Below are 24,267 nucleotides of genomic sequence, written 5' to 3'. Positions count from 1 at the left end.
TTTTAAACTGATAACTCTGTTTTTATTAATGATTTCAAAAAAGAAATAACAATTACACTACAACATAATATTAACTATTAAATATTGCCTTCTGTTTGGCATATAAATTTGATTTATGAACTATGAAGTGTACTTCTATCATAAGTGGATCTTTTTCACACGTAGCAGTTTAATTTCGTTATCACGAAACAGCTACTAACAAGGGACCACCACTAGTGAATAGTTATTCTGAATTAAAAATTTTAAATGCATTTAAAATTTTGAATTAAAATTTTTTCTTAATGTTTAATTAAAGTTGTCTGTATAAAACTTCTCAAATAGTGGGCGAGTATAGGCGTACTCTGAAGTGTATTCATTTCTTAGATACCTATACAGCTACACTAAAAATGTATCATTTTGTGGGAAGCAACAAAACAATTTCGTTTAAAAGTCTTAAATAACGAGTAAATACGTGGAACATTTGCCACAATAATCATTACCAACTACACAGGATATACATTTATTATAATTTTTGAAATAGAGTAACGAGTATTTAGTAGTATATGTATATATTATTTAATATAATAAAAGGATTTTTAGTTCTACGCTAACATCCGTATATATAGACTCGAGCGTTACGTACGCGAAATAAAATAAACTTGTCGCCGGAAGAAGTGGATTTAAAAGAATCCTTAACCTAGTTTTTGTTTCAATAAAATACATTTAAGTCGGAAGGCTATTCTTACAAATACCTACCGAAGAGTGTTATTTTTATTTGTCGCATAATTCTGCAATTAGCTACTTTGTGTCTGCCTGCGTTATAATAGTGTGTAATAATAACTCACAATAAAATGCAATCATTATTGCAGTGAATTTATAATAATTAGAACGATATTAATCGAATATATCTACAGAGAATTATCATAAAAATAAACCGGAAATCATTCAACAATTATGAGATCGACGCTTAAAGTTCCGGATACAAAAACGCCGATTTCAGCGATAAGTAGGACTTAATAATATAATAAATATCTCTTTTAAACTTGAGTTAAAGTATATACAAGATGACTGTTCGATAGTGTAGTCGTTCAATATCTGATTTCTTAAATTCTTAAGTATATCTAAAGACCGTATTTTTAAATTCTTGAGTTTTGTTTTGTCTACCTAAGCAGTATACCCCGCGGAGATTCAAACAAAATTTTTCAAGTAGTTATCATTTTGTTCTATAAATAATTACTTAGCTGATATAATTTCATCGGAAATATTGAAGTATCAAAATCAAAATTCGAACTAGTATTTTCTGTGTTATTAAACATTGTGTACTAAGAACAATAGTTCCATGTTCTTCGGTTTGGTAGATTGGGGTTACGATGAGCTTAATATTTCAGTAATTAATATATTAATCAATCAATATTTATGATTTGTAAAAATAGTCCAAACACTTTATGAACTGAAAAATTACTCGTTTAAATTTTGAATTACGTAGGTACATATAGAAATTTGTAGTCAGTTGAAACTTTTGTCACTGAATAAAAAAGCATGCAACTGTATGCAAGGTTCCTCAAAAGTTTTTGAGTTATCGAGAGTATAGTTTTGATATTAATATTTTGTCCTATCATCAATACATCGTGGTTTCAAATATTATAGGTTACCATCGTTACCGTGTGTTATCGGCGCCCACTGGTTGATCCACCTAGACCTAGAATACGTATTATTCCTCGACGAGCTTACATCGTATATCGGTCATATAGTTATTTAGGCACCTAGTTGGTTTTTCAACGCAACAGCTAGTGATATATCATCATAAAAATTATATAATAATATATGATATTACAAGAATAATCGATCGAACCTGAGCCATCTCCGGCGAATCGACGACGACAAGCCGCGGGTCGAGACAATAATCGTCTGCCCATAATATAATAGTAATAGCGCACAATAATAATATTTTCGCAACCGTGTTATCTGAAATTAGATCGCCTCGCGACCGCCGTGATAACGTTTTCGCCTGTGCGAGTGCGCGCACACGACTCTATACAATATAATAATATATAGGTACCCAAGATACAATAATATACGACTATTACAATAATATAATGATATGTGTTTATCCAACAATCGCATACGATCTCGCCGATCTCGGTGTACAATGATATCGTCGCCTCGGTGTGAGGTAAGTCGGCCGCGGCGGACGTCATTCGCTCGCGAAATGACAGACGTTTCGACGACGTGTCGCCGCGCGCACAGCAGCAGCCGCTCGCCCGGAGATCGGCCGACCCTTTCTAAACTGCACATTTCCATATATTATATTATATTATATTATACGACGACGGTGAGAATAATAACAGTTATATTATATTATAATGCCATAATGGACACCTACGAATAATGTTGTACACACATTATGATGTATAATATCGTGGCGAGTTCGGAGTACACTGTTATATAGGTACTGTTTATCACAAACTGTACAATAAGATTTATGCAAATGTTTAATCTCAATTAGCAGACACCTCCCAACAGCGGACGACAGAACCAATAGGTACGTGTTCCCACACAGGACACTGACAGTTTAGTATAGTTATTACTTATATTATACGCGATGGCAATATCTCTATTACAGCTGACTCCTGTTATTAGGAGGTTTAAAACGCCGGTATATCATCGCCATCATCATAAGTCGTCTCACATTCTCACTCGTTATTATGAAGTATACCATTAAATAATATCTTCAACAGTTACCTACGCATAAAACATTATGATTATATATATATTTTTTCAATTTTCTCTAAAGCGTAGAGGGGTTTTCGGAGATCACAGTACCTACGGTGTATTATTATTATTATTATATAGGTTCATGCACGAATACGAGTAGACATCACGCATAATAAAATTACGTCTATACCCGCGCGCACGTGACGATCCGTGGTCGGTAGTCGACTAGCGTTTGATAAGCCCGAATTTGTATCGTATTCGACATTGTAATTTTAATATCATATTATTATATTATTATGCGCTGCAGATAGCGGTCCCGATGTCATAACATCGAAACAGCTATTAAAACTATAAAATATCGTATAATAATAAATTATAATTATATACTATTACTATACGCCGATCGAATAAACCGGCAACGCGTGATACCTTGGGAACGTCCTCTGCGCCGCAGTCGGATCACTCGAAATCGAATTCGAGTGTTTTGCGATTAGGCTTCGCGAGTGGTTTCATCTAAATAAATAATACCACCGTGTATGCCGCATGCATATACACATATTGTACAGGTACTACAACACAGGTACATTGTTTTGTATTTAATCTGATATGAAACGCGTCTCGAGCACCCTTAATGCTGAATCGTTTATCTCGACATTTTTCAAAAATTTCACCGTTATTCCAACAATACTCGAAAATACATAACAATATACAGAGTGATTCGTCCAGCATGCCAACCCCACTTTTATCCTTTAATAGTGAATTTTTGATTTTTTTTTACCATTCTTATATCCTTTTTTTCAACTACTTTGATTTTTTATGATTTCAGGAATAGCCTATGGTGATTTTTTTTTCGATTAGAATCCGTGAATTGTTTATTGGATATTTTTTTTGAAAATATTTCTTACTTAAATTGCATCTAAATCGAAATTCTAACGAGCATTTTCTGAGTTATTAATCTTTATGTATGAAGAATAATCGTCCTTAATACCTAATGGTTTTATATAAAATTTAAAACGGACGTAATATATCACGATTATAAGTATAGGTTCTAGAGTAAACCTACTTATTATACTCTGAGTTCGGATAGCTTAGACCAAGTAAAACCTTAAAAACTGTAATTTTTTTATATTAATTACCATCATTTTTAAGCTATCATAGCCCTCACATATCCTCTAAACCTATTATCGTAGACTATTATTTAGTAATAATATGTACTATTACAATTAACCTTAGTACCTAGACCTGAGTTAGAACAGACGTATGGATTAATTATCAAATTAAAAAATGGGGGTGAGCATTGTTGTTGAATCATCCTGTATATCATAAACTGTGAACGAAACTTGCGAAACTAGTGCGTAGTAGGTGCGTCAAGCGCAGTGATTTAACGGCGCCACAGAGGCGTACGCAAAGAACAAGTGAGAACTCGTCGAAAATGTACGGTACCTATACAAAAATCGTTAATCATAATCAATCATAGAACGATAGTTACGTTATTCACGCAGAACTAAACACATATTATACATACCTACTCGTCAACATAATTTATACTATTTTCAATCGAAAGTAGGTACGCTTAAATATACACTCATATATTATTTTGATATAAGTACTCATATTAACTATTGTATTATTTAGAATTGTGGCTATTCTAAGGGAATAAACAGTGAAGTATACTAATCAACATTTAAGAATAATGCCGATAACATGATTCAAGCCGATGTTTAAAAATCGAACAATTATTTAAAGTCAAATAGGCATTTAAATAATTAGTTTGTACCTATCGTAATTTATAATAGATGAAAGAACTTTAATTTTATTGAGAGAAACTATCATGTTTTTATCGAATATTACGCTTATTCTGATAGATTTTCCAAAATTTTAAGCCAAGAGACGTCACTTTTTAAAATTATTCCAAATTTTTTTAAAAACCATCCAGGTACAGAGTTACAACTTTATTTTAATGATTAAACCAAACTAGTGTGTTTAATTATTAATAATTAATAAAGGATAAGATTTATTAAAATATGTACACTAATACATCGTTAATATAACATAAATACAAGTATATATAAGCTTGCACACTTAAACGCGTGTTATTTTACAAATACTGTTCACCTTTTAGAAGCCATAATAACCACTATAGTAGTTATTTAATCGGAAATGGAACACATCGTCAAATGGGGTCCAACTGATCATAATAAAATTGACTCTGGAAGAGTAACTGTTTAGGATGGTCCACTGGGACGAAAGTGCAAATTATCATAGCCCAATTTAGGTACTTACAATTTGTATTTTTGCATTCGATAGAAGTCTCGAAAAATGTATAGTATTCGGATTCAATAAAAATTAATCAGTTTATATACATTTTTTAATCTTTTTTTTTTTCTATTTTTTTCTAAATTTTTCATTGAATGTTTTCCAAAGTTACCAGTAGAAAAAATTACCATAGTTTTCTCGCCCTTCAGTTATTTATAGGTAATTCTTACTGTCAAATAACCACGAGTAGCCTACATTCGAGGCTCGTGATAAAATATAGTGGCCAAATAATATATTGTGTGAACAAATTGTTGTCGTGAAAGTGAACAAATTAAGTAAAACGTATAAGTACGATAGCCGTCAATATAAACTGTCCCTAACATAGATATAAATTCTGGTCAAAATGTAGCATGTCAATTATTGTTGTTCCAATGATTCATTATCATTGTGTGACCACCACTCCAAACTCCAAAGTACGATTTCGGTAGGACTTTAGAATTCTTTTACTATATAGGAGAAGACATAAAAATGAAGACGCCGTTCAATTGTATTGCAACTTCTTAGTTCCACGCAAAAATCAAAATCCAAAAAAAAAAAGGATAAACTTGTTTCAAAATTTGAAATGAGCATATTATAAATATAACTTTTCCACATCTACTTTGGATTAGTTTAAGTGTTTTCTTGCTGTTTTCGTTTATGTATTGTAAAAAAGACAGTCAGAAAAATTTGCTCGTCACTCGGAATATAATATTGCAATCATGATTATATAGGGTGCACACTGCACAATGTGTATGTATATTATGTAGGTTGGCAATAGCCGACAATTAAAACAAACTGAAAGTATTAGGTACTATATACTATTATATATTGTAGTACAACAATAAACGACAATATATATTTAAATTTAAAATACCTTTTGTCTTATAAATTTTCAAACTCGTATCATCTCTACTAATGGCGTTAGACACTATCTCAGGTATTTCGTAAATCAAAAGTATTTTCTGAATTGTTTTATAACGCCACGCAGATTTCGTCGTATGTACTGCACATAATAATTATTATTCTTTTCAAACTATCATGCTTAAAACCATCGTTTTCTGAAGTGAATTTAACTATCATATATTGTGTACCAACTTATATTAATAACTATAAATTATTATGTATTGATAATATAAAATATTATTATGATGTATGTCATTCGTCATAGGCAATATGAAACATTGAATGGCAACATACGACGTAAATCGTGTGCCAAAATGTCATAGATTTGGATCAGTGATTGGGCAATCTATACAGGCATCAACTGTCAAGTGAAAAATCTCAGGCTTTAACATATGGTTTGAATAAAAATAAATTATTGGTGACATTTCTTACCTGGGATCACGAAGACAATGTATTAAAACTAATGTTCACTACACGACACCGTAAATACAACTGATGCATTATAAATGCGTATTATTACATTGAAAATCGATTATTAAAATCACATAAGACGTCCCATTAATTAACCCATTAAAATAGGATCGATAGTTAATAAGGCAAAAAAAATTAAAAACCATGTAATATGTTAATAATTATGGATAGGTACAATAAATGATTTATACAAAACTGACGAAAGACATGTCCTGCAGTAACAAATGTAAACAGTTGTTACTTTATTCGTGAATGGTCCAAACCTCTTTAGGCATATTTATTCGAACAAATGTTATAAAATGTTCTAATAACAACTAAATAGAAGAGTAGTAAAATAGTATCGTGTCAACAATAGTTTTGATGTTTTAACGTTGAAATATTTTAGTATATCGAATTTCCAGCCAATATATATGCGCTAGTAGGAATGTGGAATACGTTTTTATCTTTTTCGAAAGACTAATGATTTAGGTATTTTGACTCTTAATTGGTTTAGTAATGGTAATGTGAACGAGTCCAGTAGTCCACCAGAAGTATACAATTTACCCGACATAAAAATCAAGCGAATAAGCACATAATTAAATAAATTATTTAAACACTCTAATTTTCATCAAATTTATTTCTATGATTCGATTTCGTAAGTATTCGAATCTATGCGAGAATCGATTAAAAGAATGGTTATAATTTTTTTTTTAAATTTAAGTCTGACATTTACGTCATAGTTGTTAGTAGTAATAGAAGGATAACTTTCACTTTTATAAGAGGACGCAACGCCTGCACTCGTTAGCTTATTGTCTTAGACGTGTGAAACATAATATCATGTCAAATTTGTCAGTTGTTGAACAGATATCAATACTAAAATATTTAAAAAAAATATTTTTATAAAATTAGTTTTGAAGTAAACATTGATCTATATGATCATATAAATTAAAATGTTGGCTCGGCCCCAGCGTTGAATATATTTTTTTTTTAGTATATACGTAGTATAGTAATATACGTATATTAGTAATTATTACGTTCTTCTACTTCGCCGATGTTTTCCTCGTTTAAAAATTGTAAATACGTGTGAAATGTACTAACGTGATATTTTTATGTACCCATATTTTTCTCTTAAACTGTAAATAACTAGAGAAAAACATCTTGTTTTTGTCATTAATTTCATATAAATATGAATACGAGAGACATGGGTTTACGTTTGAGCTGCTACAGTGTTAGATAGTGAAATTATCAATATATCAATGAACAATTATATCACAAGTATGTAAGACGGAGTACGAAAGTTTAGTGTAATTCGATGGAAATAATATCGTCGTGCAGGGTCGTCTTGTTCAAGTAGAATAATTGTTTTTAACAGTTTTCGTTTATCTATCTATATTATAATGAAGCTTATTTTCTCGAGAGAGAACTTTGTCGAGACAATACTGCAGCCGCGAGCCGCTGACGACTCTTCTATATCTGACATTATCTGTATAATATATTATCACTGGAGTTAACTTTTCACTCAAAAATTATTTATTTCATAACGATTTTTCGGTTATAGTATACCAACATTGAATCATTATTGAATGTACCTTTAATAATGACATAATATAATACTCGCTTTGCGGTGTCATATGGGCACAACACTGCATATTATAGATAGGTCGTATAGTTCTAATGATATGGTTTGGGAGATATTTTGTCGTGTTTTACATTATATGTTTGCCCGTCACAATAACTACACATTATGACTTTAATCGTCACACAAGGTCTCGCGACGACATGCAAAGCGAAGTTATTGCCACCGCTGCCATTGTCATCGACGTGGCTGGAGCTCAATACATGACGCTCAGAGCGTTGAGCGATAATATTGCCCAACAACCCCACGATGGTCTCATATTATCAGATGCGTGTTTATTATTATTATTATTTACGAAGAATACTGTGATTCGAGACTTTTACCAATCGGTTTTGTCCGGATAATAAGACATCGTATAATAAGTAGAAGTACTTGCCTACTTGCCTAACCTACCTATTTAATGATATCGCGTAAGATCATGACGCACGCGTTGCAGTAATTACGTATTTGTTTTATATATTATATATTTGTTTTTTTTTTTTTTTGCTACCGTGTGATTAATATTTTAAATGCTACTAATATTAATAATATTAAAAAATCCGATACAGGCGCTTATAATATCCCGAGTGGAAATCATAATCATAATCATAATTATTATATACACATACCTACTTATATTTAATTGATTGTTTTTATTTTATATATTAATATGGCTGCGTGCATTAATACGTTACAAAATCGTGTTATGATAATTTTTCCGAACGCGACGATGATGTTTAAAAACAATAACATTTGTTTTATTTACTTACATACGCGGCCCGTACGTCAGTACCTTCATAATATAATGTAGTATAATAAAATATATATTATAATCTGGCAAAAATAACACTAAACAAGGATACCTCATTAATATTTATGCACGGCTACATAACTACATTATAATGTGCATGTCTACATGTGTAAAGACGTTTTCGAATAACTATGTCGATGTGATAAAAAAAAATCGGTACATTTTTTAAAAAATTTTGTTCAAACAGGTCGTAGATAGTTGTTTTATATTTTTTCACTAAGAACCCTTTAACTTATGGTTAATAATTAGCCATTGCCTATTCAATAGTATACGGTTTTAACGGTAGATCACCGTGTTGTATGATTTCACGAATTATGTCGTACACGATTAATATCATTAGAATATGATCTCGGCTGCAGTCTAATGAAGTGGTCGGACTCGATCTGTCGTCTGCAACAGTCGTGGGTGTTCCGTTATACATATTTTTTACTAATATTATTACTAATTACTAATTGTTATCTATTTTTATATGTTAAAAAAAATGTACTTATCAACAATGACGTACGTCAATAAAACTTTATTTAGTAAAAAACATATTTTTTAATAGCGGTCGTCGTCGTGTTTGTCAGAGGGACCCATCGTATAGCCGTTTGGATATTATAATATCGGCGGCTTGAGGATAATATAAGTTCTAAGTCAACCAAATTACGAAAACGATTTATTGGGACGTTCGTCGGCGCGACAAGAATAAAAATAAGTATTTCTTTTATTTTTTATCATAATCGTCGTCGTCGTTTTTATTGTTATTAAACGAACGCGTGCGCGCAACGGTGTACCTATGTAATAATCCTTCGGCTGTAGTGCGAACTAATAACGTTATTAAGAAGGTTATTATTGGATTTGTTTTATTATCTCTCTTGTTTTACCTTTATATAGGTACCTATCTCTCCGGCTTATGTATATGACTGCGTTTTTCGGTTAATGACCTTCTGGCGTTTTCAAAGTGTCCTCAACACCGCCAGATCTGGCCATTCTCCAAGCAAACAACAATTACAACCTCAACACGCATTTGGTTCCTGTTTTATTGGTTTTAGCGACTTGGAAGAAGTATTGGTTGCAAATCTGACCTTCTTCCACACCATCACCCCAAGGAGATTACATGTAGATCAATAAAAATGTAAATTATTTTTAACGACACATTCAACTGTCTCATCTTCTCCGATTACACTATTAGCAGCAAATATGAGTGCGCACGTGTTTTAGATAAATTATTATCATTCTGTTTTCATAGTTAGCTGCTGTATATAATAATATATAGGTATAATAGGTAAACTTTTTATTACCGAAATTTAAATGTTTGATATCGGTGTGTACTAGTTGCGGTCATAATCAAAAATTACATACTAGTTGCGGTCACCCCTCAAAAAGGTTACATACTAGTTGCGGTCATCCATCAAAAAGGTTACATACTAGTTGCGGTCATTCAAATAATAATAACTAAGTATACTAAATAATATAATAAAATATAGTTTATATGATGATTAAATATGAAATTAATATTTCGTTTATTTATTGAATTTAGAAAAATGTATTAATCAACATTTTCCTTCCCATTTATATCGAAAAGATAAAAGACTTAGGACTGTCTACACTATTATTTTTTGTGTAGTTATGGTTAAAAATGTTGATACCTACTTATGTTTATATTACGTGGTTAAACTTGTGTAGTATATAATAGTAAACTTGTGTCAAAATATAATATATAATAGTATAATAATAATAATAATTATACATTTTAAAATTTTGTAGGTATAAATTGAAAGGAAATTTTATTTATAAACTTTACAGATAAGTAGTGGTGTTCCCACATATATACACTGTGTGCATTATATACAACTATGATAAGGTATGACCGCAACTAAGATATTACCTAAATTGGTGTGACCGCAACTGTTATATCTGTTTATCTCAAAAATCGTCATGACCGCAACTAGTATGCAGCCTTTGATATTTCTTGTTGACTAATAAAATCGGTTCTTTTGTAAATGACGATTTTAATATATTTTATAGAATTTGCTAAAAATAGTCTAATTAATAAAATAAAATACATTATTAAATGCTGCATGCCTGCATATTATTATGTATCTAGCTGGTCCACCGTCTACGTGAACAGTTCTACTCACGGTTTTTTTGTTTTTGTACTTACTTGATATTATTATTAGTACCTACCCATTTTTTTAACTTAATTTTATTAGATACTGTAGTCTGTAGCCGCTACAAACATTTAACACGAACATGATCATCGATCTTCTAAAAATTTTAATAAAATTACATCGAACAAAATAATTTGAACTTAATTGACTTATCTTATCTAATACTTTGTACTAGTAAAAAAAAAGATTCAAAAACACTTAATAATTTATAGATGGATTGTTCAAACATTTAAATAGACCGATGTTACAAATAAGTTTAATATTAGGTACTTCGAGGCAATGTTAAAAGAGAGAATAATTAAAATGAAGTCAAGTTAAGAAAGAAACTTTCTTGCATTGCTATTTTTAACCAATAAAACGAGTTTATTTAGAACATGTTTTTATACCTATGATATAATTGTTTTACATTGGTCACAAGTCACATTAATGTATTAGTTTATAGTAAGTTTACTTGTAGTTGAATAAAAAGTGACAGTCATTTTTATTTTATTGCTTGTATACTTGTATTAGTTAGACTTTGAAAGAAGAAAACTTGTTTGATATGAGTACTTGATAATTTGAAATATACTTTCTGGAAACTTCAAATGTTAGTTTTACGAAAATTATATAGTTTAAGCAAAGGTTATTGTCTGAGAACATCTCAAAAATAAATTAGAATTAATTGTGAACTTTTAAATTACCTATATATTTTATTTTTTAAATGCACCTAATGTACCTACCACTTGTTATTTTTCTTTAAAAGGTCAATGTACGAGAAATCGTATTAAATTATAATTTATAGATATGTAGATGATGTATTTAAAATCAAATAAATCAATATTTTTTTTCTAAATAATAATATTCATTGTCTCCAAAAAGTAATATATTAATATGACGTATATTCAAATGTTCCTTCTTTGCATACTCGTTTCGTGTTCAACATTGGGTTACTTAGTCCATTGAAAAATAAAAAATAAACATCCCCGTTTATATGATTCTCAAACACACCTATTGTAATCAGGTTTAGTCTCCATTAATAGTACATGATAAATAATAATGTACATAATAGTATATAAATACTGAATTTAATTACAAATTTTCACGGTGACAATCGTCTAAAAGTTATTCTATGTAGCATATAATATTGTGGCTCAAGGTTTTTGGCAACATATATATATATATAAATATTAAAACGTCACATAAACCATTTTGGCATAAGCGCTGAGGTTGTGGACTGAAAAATATGATACGGAGGTCGACTATTTCGAAACTGGGATTTTTCTTCGGATTTTGAGAAAGCAAAAAAAATCAACTATAGTTACCTTTAATCATTAATATTAATATTGCGTATTTAAATGAGTTTGATTTAGAAATACGAATTTCTATCTGTTAATAATTGGCATCAATTCGTGTTGGAAACTTTCACTAAATGTCAATAAAATATATTATACGTAGACAGTCAATTTTTCTTGGTATACCTAACCTAACCTAGCATGTACTCAATTTATTACCATTACCTGTACATACTACAAATTAATTTAAATTATTACAATCGAAGAAACATTTCGTCAACAACACGACTTTTATGTTTAAAATCTTAAGTTTTGAGCTTGATAATTCCAAAGTAATAGGAGGTATTTGTTTTACAATGATTTTTAATTGTATTTAACAAAACGGGGGATAAATGTTACAAAACAGAGTATACCAATTATGATTATGTATGTATACTGTATAGTAGAGATGTCGATGTCGATTGAGGTGGTACGCCCTGTGTGAGGGGTTCTGAGGTAGTAGGCAGTGGCGAAACGAACCTGAAATTGACACAGATTCCTACTCACCCTCCTACTATAACAATTTACAATAAGCACAAGTACTATTAGCATCACTATTAATATTTGCCTACGATAATTATTATTTAGTTATTGTTTTTTTCCATTCATATGGAGCACCCACCCCTAAATATAAAAAATATCGAGAAACAACTGTTTCTCAAAGACCATGTTCGTTTTGCCACTGCTGGTTGGTGCTACGACGATGAAACACTCGCGAGTTTGCCGTTGCGTACCGTATCAGTAGGTACTATAGGCAAGGACGTGCCTGGGAGGGGGTGTTCAACCCCCCGAAAAATAAAAATAGTTATTGATAAAAGTTGATATAATTCAATAAATATGTGGAACTTGATTAGGCTAGGTTCACATGGACGTGGTAAAAATATTGAACCCAAAAATTTCTAGGCACGCTCCTGACTATAGGTATGCATAATAAATGAATGTATCATTTAACGTTAAAAATTAAAATATGCGTTTCAAATTCAAACGAATTTATAATTGTGATTTTTCTATAATTAATTAATAGTGCATTATATCAATACACGAACATTACCAATAGTTGTTGATTAAGCGACTTATTATTTAATTCGATTCGAAGTATCCAATATATTATCTAATATTCTAATTAACATGGAACTGTCATTTTCTTGGATGTTTTGTAAGCTTTAATAGCCGTGTTTACATCATACAGTCCCTATATTAATAGAGACGAACATAATCAAATTACATCAAAACAAATTATTGTGTTATCAGCTTATATTATATAGGTACTTGTATAATTATAATATATATTATATGGTGTCTTGTACACTTATTGTGGTATTTTATGGCTGATCAAATCACTGTTGTAGTACATTGCTAATGTACACATCGTAATAGTGTAGATAAATAGCTTGAGTATACCTATTTATGGGTTTCGTGTATAAGCGAAAATGATATTGATTTTATGACGATATTTTAGTAGTTTGTATATTTATGTAAATTTAAACTCTGATACGATTTCACATTTATACGTGTAGGTACACACACGCTAACAGTGTTTTCAACTATATTATTCGTCGGATGAACAATGATATATTTTTGTGGAATCGTTTGTATCATCCCTTCTTGTGACCTATAATTGAATTTTATACAGTAAAAAGATGACGTGTCAAACTTAAGTCACTAAAAAAACATGGACGGTCGTAACAGTTTAATGTCAGCGAGCACCGATTAATTGTAATAATATATTCCAATTTTTTTAATAAACAATAACCGATGTCGTATGTATGTTGATAAATGCGAAAATGTCCTGCAAATTCTATACTCTGTATATCTGCAAACACTTTACTATACTCAACACTATAATATAGAACCGTACAACTGTGTAAGTAAGTTTAATGGCTGACGGCTATTCAGAGTACACTGTCACTATATGATAAGTATTGGCAGAGACGCACGTCGAACTGAGTGGATTCAGGGACTGGGGCTCCCCAGACTTGAGCTTGTCGAATTAATCAAAAATCAAAATTGTTATTGTTTTCAATCATATTTTTGAACAGCGTGGAGCCAATCCTATAGTTAAAGTGTGCAGTATTTATCTAATTTTTGATCCTATATTTGATTTTTTCCTCTTTAATTCATACACATATTTGTTTGTAACGCAATAATAATACAATGAATTACATAGAATTTGTAGTTCTGGTCATACCTATTAAATAAGTTAGCTCGGTTAATAAGTATATATAGTTCTGACTTCCCTGCTCCTTGAAAATATGCTCTGTAACACTACTACTATGAGTCTCGTGATATCGCAATATTGTAGATCTATGCTGGTTAAAATACTATACGCATGATTTTTTGCAAGAATTAACAAAACAGATTTCCATGTCGATAATACAATGATAATATTATATTTTAACAATAATAATATATTACATTGTACAGTTAATTTATGTGGTAGAGGATTTAGTAATTTACTACATCGCGTATCGTGCGGTGCGTTGGTTATGAGAATAAGTTACCCAAAAATGCACTTCTCGAAGGTATAATACCTAATATAATTATAGTATGTAAGTTCTCATAGTATCTAACTATTATAATATAATGCGTTATATAATCAGATTCCCGACACCCGCGATTAAATGATTAAAAAAATGTGAGATACGAGAAAATAAAGGAGCGTGATAGTGTATAAGTATAAAAAAAAAACTCCAAGCGGAATTCCACAAAACGATTTTACGAACATTAATATTCGTTGAGCGAGATGGTGCGGGACAGTTGCATCGCTCCGATTTAGTCTTTTTTTTTCACTCCGAAATGATCAATGTTGTAAACTTACGAAAAGCGACGGCTCGCCATTAAATAGGAACGTTCGGAAACATCATAATTATTCAGAGCCAAAAATGTATAGAATTTTGGACCCGGCTGGAAGGTAATTAATAAGCAAATCGACATTATATTCACGGTGTATACATGCATGGTCTAATTATTTACATCTTTTTGCAATTCACCCAAATACCACACACAATATATATATAAATAATAATAATATCGTTTCCAGGTAAGTTGGTAGGAGTTTAAAGATAAACCTAATTCCTAAAAATGGTTTTTTATATTAAGTTCCGAGCTGGATATAATAATGTCGTGTTTTATCATTATTTTATAAAATTTAATCACTCTGACGTGGATTTCTGCAGAGGTGAATAATTATATGTTCTCGACAGAATATACCGTCGCCTGTAGTTCACGGCAGATTCGTTTAAACACCGTCCTTGACAAATTCCCGGATACGACACCGGTCCTACAGTAGTGAGTGTGTGACGGACACGTGTAAATTTCAATTTCTTTTCAATGCGAAATAAACGAAATCCGTTTTTATTTGGCGGCGACGGTACGATTTATGGCCGGAGATTGTCAAGTCGTATACGAATTTCGTACGATATTACTTATATTATATAGGACGGTTATCTCGCGCTATACTTGTTTTACGGTTATAATATGCCGCGACAGACAACCGCGGTATCATACGAGCGGATACCTATATTTATACGGTGTATATAATAGCAGTGCTTGTATAGTTCGTACGTGACCGGCTCAGAAGTCTTCACTTATCAACGCGCATGTTACCTATCTACAAATATTATTATTATAATGTACGCGATATGTATAATATTATATATATATAGATGGATAGATAGCCACCGACTTACGCACAATAATCGGTCGTGCCGCAATAACCGTTGGCGTATTTCATGTATTGATATTATTTATTATTCTTACACAAATACCTATAATAATAATATAATAGGCAGGTACATTATTATACATTTATACGCCTATTATATGCATATATGAGGCATAGGCATATACGTAGGTATCATATATTATCATTACGCGCCGGTCGTAAAATACAATATGTATATACCTTAGATCCAGAGCGCCACAGAAATACACAAACACACACACACACACCGAAATCCCACACTACATAAAACATAATGTGCGAAATACAGAGTGGTCCGCTTCGCGTGTTTCTCGATACTATCATCTCGAGCAGGTGGTAAATCACGTGTGTTATTTTGTTCTTAATACATATAATTGTGTACGAATGTCCGCAACCATGTTATGAAATAATACGCGGAATCCATGTGCGACCTTTGTATAGGTTACATCTACTTATGTAAAAGTTTATGGAAATTAAAGGCTCCTCAGCGTCGGGGTTCAACTGTCGGCGGCGAAATTATATATTGAATACTCGGCGAGATTAGAACTCGGCCAATTCAATTTACAGTACAAAAATACTGAAATTTTTTTTTTTAGATATCCTGACCGGGTGTTGTGTCTTTACGGCTCTATGGGATAAAATGTAGAAGAACAAAAACGACGTTCTCGAACGCCACCATACACGAGGATAACGACAAAGGACAAAATACATATTATTCCACTTAATACTGATGAATTTCGAAAATAAATCTCACTAGTTAAGACGCGTATAGCGACGGTCATGTGACGGTAGAATTATTATTATTTTTTTTACGGTTATAACTCGACGTACCTGCAACAGACGATACAGTTTCATCGGTGGCAGCTCCTGCAGCGATGTATAGTGTTATTATAATATATATGTGTCAAATTTGTGCGTACAGCATGCGAAATCGATGAGATTGTCGGTCGACTCTGCTGAAGCGTATGTATATACAGACGGACCTATAGTGAGTGGAGTCCTACAGTGCAGGACGAAATCGAAATCGCACTTGAAATTATTATAACATATATATATGTATGTACAACACACGCGGCGCCACGACAATATTAATATTACGAAGTATAACGCACGGTCAGTGTTTCGACTTACGAGCAATGTACATAGGTATTAACCAGCTGTTACCGGGTCGCCAATATACATAACCCGACAATATACGACGACGACCGCGGGTGTATAGATACCACACGTACGGTATATAATATAATAATAGTAACAACAATGTACGATGACCGGACGACTCGTCTGCCTCCACCAGTCTCATCCTTTCCTACCCCCCTACCCCTCCCCTTTCCACCGGTGCACTGATTCAAAGGCCAATGGAAAAATAATTGCGCGGCAGTGACTCATATTGCGTTCGCTCGCGGTTATTACTCTAATTGCTCCGACGGGATGCTCCGCGTTATTTTGTCGACACGACCGTATGTATATTGTATTTAATGACAACAATAATGACGATATTCTTCTGGTTGGCCCCGAAAACAAAACAGTCCACCGCAGTGATGTATTATTATGTAATACGTTTCGGTAACCCATATTATATATTACCACGTAAGTACATTATGTATAGAATATCGATAATCCGACACACACATATATATATATATATATATATGATGGAACCGAATTCATTGTTATTAAAAATATAATCGTCAGATTATCGAAAGGACGTTATATATTCAGACAGATATTCATGAGAGTCAAATTAAAAACACAAACCACTCGAATTATAAAACAGTAGGTGCCTAAATACTGTACAGGTATACTTCCAGCGAAAATTATTCAAGAAAATAATGCTTATATTGCGTACAGATTTGAATTGAATTGTCGAATTCATTTTGTTTTTAAAAATTATTAATCATGAAAATTGAAATTAAAATTAGAACCCACAGTGACTGAAAATTCCGTATTACTGCCATAGGGTAAGAAGTAATGGAGATATTGTCTGTCTGTACTAATACGCCTACGATATTAATATATTATACATTAACACATATGTTATACCATATCCAGATATATAAGTACATACGGTATATGTATATAGCAAAGCACTACTTTCTTGTGGGAGGGGTGGGGGTTTTTGATAATTTTTTTTAAGTAGGACCTAACCAGCAGTAAGTTTCCTCCCTATAATTGCGGCTGTTAATTGTACAAGCACCTCATTACGCACTGCAACATAAATAGCGTTAAGTTACTTGGGTACCTACCTATATACAAATCATAATAGATCGTGAAAAGGAGTCGTGAAGAACGCAGTCATAATTTTATAATATAAGTATACGAGCGATGCAGTTATTTAAATTACCTATACACATATATAGGTGTGCCATTTGTTTGTAATGAACAATCGCAGATTTACCGGAAACGTATAGGTGCTTATTAATGTAAGATACACAATCGTAAGGATTTTTCTCTACAATTAGTACGACACTTCATCATATTTATTATGCCGTGTAAGTGAGGTATGTATGTATAGGCGTATACGTCTGTTATTTTTAGATTCTTTTAATAAATAAATCGTACTAGACAACTGTTGATTGAACAGCATTAAAATTAAAAATTAAAGTCAGACATACAGAAAACACATCATAACGCGAATGTGTAATGTAGAGGGGTAGCTGGTAAGTAAGTGGGGCGAATGTTCCAACGAAAAACATTTTAAATAAATATTAATATAGATTTTTTGTGAAATATGAAAAAAATGTTTAAAATATATCAACATTTCTATGAGCACAGGATGATAGATTTGAGTAAATTCTTATTTTAACCTATTACATTATAATATATTACATGATATAACCTAATACATTATGAACCATTGACTTGACAATTTATAAAACGCCAATAGATTAATATTAATATTTCTATAATTTTCAAATTTTCAAATTATCATTATCACAGCACCCCCTCCCATTCACACCCATCTTATAAATCTATTATCGTGGACATATTGCCCTTAAATGTAATACAAAAAAAATCCAAGCCTTTTAAAAATATGGTCCTTAACTATTTAAGTATAGGTACTTGAAAATTCCAAAATTCAGACTTCGAATAGATTTCATATTAAATGGGTAATTGTAAAATGGGGACGCAGAGCATGTTTGGTGAAACATCCGGTATAATGATGTGTACACGGGTGGTACATTTTTCGGCGAGTTGAAAGTGTCTGCAGTTATATAATGTTCTTCCGCGGAAGTCGCTCTGCAGCGGCGGCGGAGGGAAAATTAATAATTGACCCAATCGTCTGCTGAATACGGGAAAAATATAAACACGCTCAAACGAGAAAACGACCTACCGCTGAAGTGGTATATCAACTGCAGTACCTACTACCTCGTGGATCATCTTTATTATTTTAATAGGTAATGTGGGTATGATAAAACTAGCTCCGAGAACGAATCGAAGCGAATATAAAAACATAATATAACGATAATTTACATTGGGTATATTATATTTGCGTGCATTTTAATCGTCTTCTAACCGACGAGCAACATAATAATAATATATCGTTTTAGAATACGCAAATCGATAACCGTGAAGAGATTTGGACTCGGATCAAGTTTTAGCGCTTCCACATCACGTCATATCACGTATAAGCGCATTATATACGTTTAGAGCTGTCGTCTCGGGGGGAAATCGATATTTTAAATGTTTACGTAAAATTTACCTTGGGATCGATGTACACGGCGGCGCATAATATAATATACCTCCGTCTCAGCAGATGATAATAATACCCTACCGGTGTGGCATAGCCACGTTACACATTATAATATTATTATGATATATTATATTATTATTATATGTGCAAAACACTCGCGCAGCCGTATATAATATTCCTGTTTGGCGACGCCATTATATTATTATTATTATTATTATTATTATTATATACAGTAGAGTGTCAAGGACGCGTGCGAAAAAGTACGCCGCCGACGGTGCGATTTATCATTTTGAACGTATATCACATAATAATAATAATAATATGAGTGAGTCGTCGCCGAGGCGGTTGTGATGATACCTACCTACTTCCGTGGTGGATTTATGCTAGCCGCCGAAAGAAACGAATATTGCGACAACTGCAGCAGCAGTGCATGCAGCACAATATAGGGTACTGTGTGATAATAAAAATCGTATACTATATTGTCTCGAGCTAGTAGGTCTCGCGTACCTTCCACTTTCGACGGGACGACGACGACAAAAATTATAAGATATGTATGACACAGCTACTGGCTGCACCGGCGTCTTGCAGAGGTCATATTATTATTATTATTATTATTTAGATGCGCCACATTGCAATATTGGGAGCACTACGTATACCCGACTTGTCAGGCCAAATAATTGTTCTGTACAAATATATTATAATCATGTTTATTATATTATAATATTTTGTGTTTTAAATTATATATAATTCTCGTCTAGTCTTCGTGATGATATTATAATAACGCTCATCGTATTGTAAATTATATAGGTAGGTAAGTCAATGGTATCGATATTACGGCGGTGACATTTAAATATATAATTAGCCTAACCTAACCTAACCACACGTTTTATTCGAGGTATGTTTCCGTGTAGGTATACCGCGATCTAAACGCACATTATTATATCACGACTATTATTACGATATTTTAACAAAAAGTTAAAACGATATTATATTAAGTGTTATTATTACTACTTGTTTATTAAACATATACATATTTTGTGCCTAGGTAAATATTATACGATATACTCGTTGAGTTGTTTCTATTTATTAAAATAATTTAATATAATTTAATATAACGATTAAAATCTGAAGAAAAATATATGCACCTAGAATATACTAACCGTCGGCCACGGTCAAAATCATTAATTTCCGTCTACTTACATGTATGGTGTGTGTGTGTACCTCGACGGCTAGTTTGCGAACGTTTTAAAATTGCAATGTGTGTTTTATCGTCTACGGCGACTGGGTTCGATTGATAAAAAATACGGCAGAGTTGAATTCTTTTTTATATACATAAATTATACGATAGGTGTATAACATAACGTCAAATATTATTCTATTGTGAATTCTTCTATTTCTGACCGCTGAAGAAAAATAATATTATCTGCGCGATATTTGGCGAGCGTAACGCATTATATATATATATTTTTGAATATTATTAGCAACATTGCGTTATCTACGAGAAGATAAATCGCGTATAGAGCGCTTGAATCACTATAGTTATTTCAAAATAGGCCTCTGGGCAACATTATTACGGCTTGTCGTTTATATTATATTATATTGTCACGATTATAGAAGAAAAAAACCGAAGATGGCAGTAAAACATAATATAGGTTTGTCTATTATTCCAATATAATTATATTGTGCACACCAGCACGTCACAATAATGTATTAATGTCAGTGCCTATGTATAATGTTATTACGACAACGGTTTGAAAATCTAAAAGTCTGTATTGTGTTTTACTCTTTGATCCGACATGTGCGCGTGTACTATAATAATATTGATAATTATCGTTATTACAATAACTTCGTATAATATGCACAAAGTTATTTTACTTTAAACTAAAAATGCATAATATATATGACAGTTATTGGCTTTAATACATTCTGTGTTACAACATTACTAGGTTTATAGACATGTGTTGTTTCTACACGTAGCTATACATAGTTCATACGTTCTTATCGGTTCAAGTATTATTCGCCTACCTAATAATGTATGTGACGAATTAAAATGAATTTGGTATTTTAGTGACGGGCGTCAACGCGATCATCAGAATACTAATCATAACATACATACACGGAACATAATATATAATATTATTAGGTACTTTATATAGGAACAAGTTATATTGCATATATCGCTATAGAATAATATGATTTGTTTAAAATCAAAAATTCATATTATTGCTTAATGACGAAAAACCGAATGTCCTATAAGTAATAAAACCTATCTGAGAAGTCGACTTATGGAACTAATCTTATTAGAAAAATTGATGTGATGATAACTTAAAATTTAATATACAATACATAGGTATATTCAACTTTCACGCGATCTCGTTCTACGCCTGTAGCGTAATCGTTTATGGTTTTATGGAATTAAATAATTCTATTGAACATTTTTCAATTATTACATATTAGGTATGAATTTTTTTAAATTTTTTTTCCCGCCTTAAATTTATTTCAAAACTACGAAAAACAATAGTTGGAGTGTTTGACACGACAAAAAAAAACATCATAGTACGCCGGGTGCTCGAAAAATAAATCGAACCGACAACGATATATTATACTGCAGGATATTAATTTACACATGAATCACTGAATGCTCGAAACTTTGAGAGTAAATATTATAAAGCTGCAGTTCTGCTGGTCGTTTGTTACTGACTATAAATTAGTCAAATTTCATTATTAGGCGTCGATAAGCTAAATTTTTCATTTCGAGGCTGTTCGGTTAAAAATTCCATAGTTATATTTAGATTTAATATCCAATTAATTTTATCTGAAGAGAATTATGTTAATTTATCATATGTCGTATTTTATTTATTATAATTTGTTGTAGCGTACTTTTTCTTTCTACACGGATTGAAGATATTTAAAATACTTTAATGTACTTGAAATTTGTAAAAATATCCATTTGACCTTATATCAGGTTTATGTGTGATTCACACATATTTTTTATTTTTTTATTTTTGATAAATATATGCGGACACAAATGCGAAAATCTCCTGTTGAAACGATCAACTGGTTATTAGTCCTGCCCAACTCGTTTTGTACACGAGAATTTATATGGGGTACTCTATTATAGTCTCTAACCGTTTGCCAATGATAATAATATAATATTATATTATATTATAATAAATCGGCAAGCTGAAGCCGTTGTTAACGATGCACACAAAGTATATTACAGTGCCGAAGTGTTCTGGAGAAATTTTTAGTCACGGTTAACTTAGAAGTTAGAACTGGTTGCACTTAATATTATTATTACTAATATTAAGTTGTATTGCAAAGTAAAACCGTTTAATAATAATATCAATATCACATGTGTGTTTAAATTTCTTAATTATTATGCACCGGAGAAACAAAATAATATTATAATAATTCCGAGAATTATTCAACGGACGCCTGAGTCGCGTTGAGAAAATATTAACAAATCGTACACGTTAAATGTATTATAATATATACGCGGACCTATGCACGAAAGCAGCAGTGGTTACGAAATAATAAATCAAAGCATCGAAACACGCGCGGTTACCATACCCAATAGTAATGATATCATGTACCTATATTGGTTATAACATAGGTATAATATGACTTCCTAACCTTAATTTGCTGGTCGTCACATGGTTTTATCTCGCTCACTAGACTTTGTGCGCCACAGGTCGTCAAAGTCTCTCGGTCATAGTACTCGAGTACAGTACTGGGCAATATATGTATATATATATATAACTTCCTAGACGTTGTACCACGCGCTTTTCCGACAATACTATTTTTACACGGGTTTTCGATACCCAGGTTAAGTACTTGGACCTCGTTTTGCAGTACCACCGAACTTGCGGAATAGAAAAAAAATACAAAACATTTGTTTATTCGCTATACTATTATTACTATATTATACTATGCCGTAATCGTTTTCTAATTTTCATAACCGTTACAATTATTTTTATACTTAAAATAGTGTCGGGTTCTAACCTGGTTCGGTGCCGGCGGCGGCATCGGGTGATTTTTTTGGCGGGAAACATGAGTCGTCCAATTGCTTGAACACGCCCTGGTCCATTGCTAGCCGGTTCTAGCGGCTGCGGCTGCGGCTGTCGGGTAGCGCGCGCACGATTTGTCGGTGGCGTTTGGTCGTCGTCGCACGACAGCGTACAACGCGATAAACGAGCTGTGTACCGCGACGGTCGGTCAGGTCATCGCGCGCGGTTATGCGATACGATAGCGCCCCGGCCGGTAACTACTAACTGATGTTTGCTAACTCGTGTCCGCGGCCGCCGTCAACGACGATGGTGGCAGTGGCAGTGGCAGTGGCGGCGGCAGAGCGAGTCGCCCTTTTTACGGCACGCGCGCGCGCTCTTCACCGTAAACCGGGTGGTGGTAACGGCTGCACGCGATAATAATAATAGTACATAATATATATATTTATATATATAATGTTGGTAACAATAATATTGTCAATTTATTATTATTAATATTATGCGTGCCCGACCACTTCTTCACCCTGCAATATGTCACCGCGGTCTTCGTTCGGCGATCTGTCGTCGTTGGGCCGAGCGAGCGGGAGAGCGACCGACCGACCGACCGCGTTTGGGTCAAAGTCGCGTGGCGT

At 32.4% G+C, this 24,267-nt stretch overlaps 1 protein-coding gene across 4 annotated transcripts in view; it reads right to left on the bottom strand.

Annotated features, from left to right (window-relative positions):
- The window catches only part of LOC111042201 (facilitated trehalose transporter Tret1-2 homolog), a 76,860-nt gene extending 52,935 nt beyond the window's left edge, over nt 1–23,925 (bottom strand). The window contains exon 1 of one of the 4 annotated variants that reach the window (XM_022326737.1): nt 23,634–23,925. In XM_022326737.1, coding sequence (XP_022182429.1) covers nt 23,634–23,718 — 85 coding nt within the window. In that variant the 5' untranslated portion in view covers nt 23,719–23,925. Of the gene's footprint in view, nt 1–6,324; nt 6,411–16,765; nt 16,962–23,633 lie in introns of those variants that run through there. The other 3 variants (XM_022326736.1, XM_022326742.1, XM_022326739.1) reach the window with 3 other exon arrangements.
- Nucleotides 23,926–24,267: the final 342 nt, after the last annotated feature.

Source organism: Myzus persicae, unplaced genomic scaffold, assembly GCF_001856785.1.
Source record: "Myzus persicae strain clone G006 unplaced genomic scaffold, MPER_G0061.0, whole genome shotgun sequence".
NCBI lineage: Eukaryota > Metazoa > Arthropoda > Insecta > Hemiptera > Aphididae > Myzus > Myzus persicae.
This window is presented reverse-complemented; position numbering and strand designations above follow the sequence as displayed.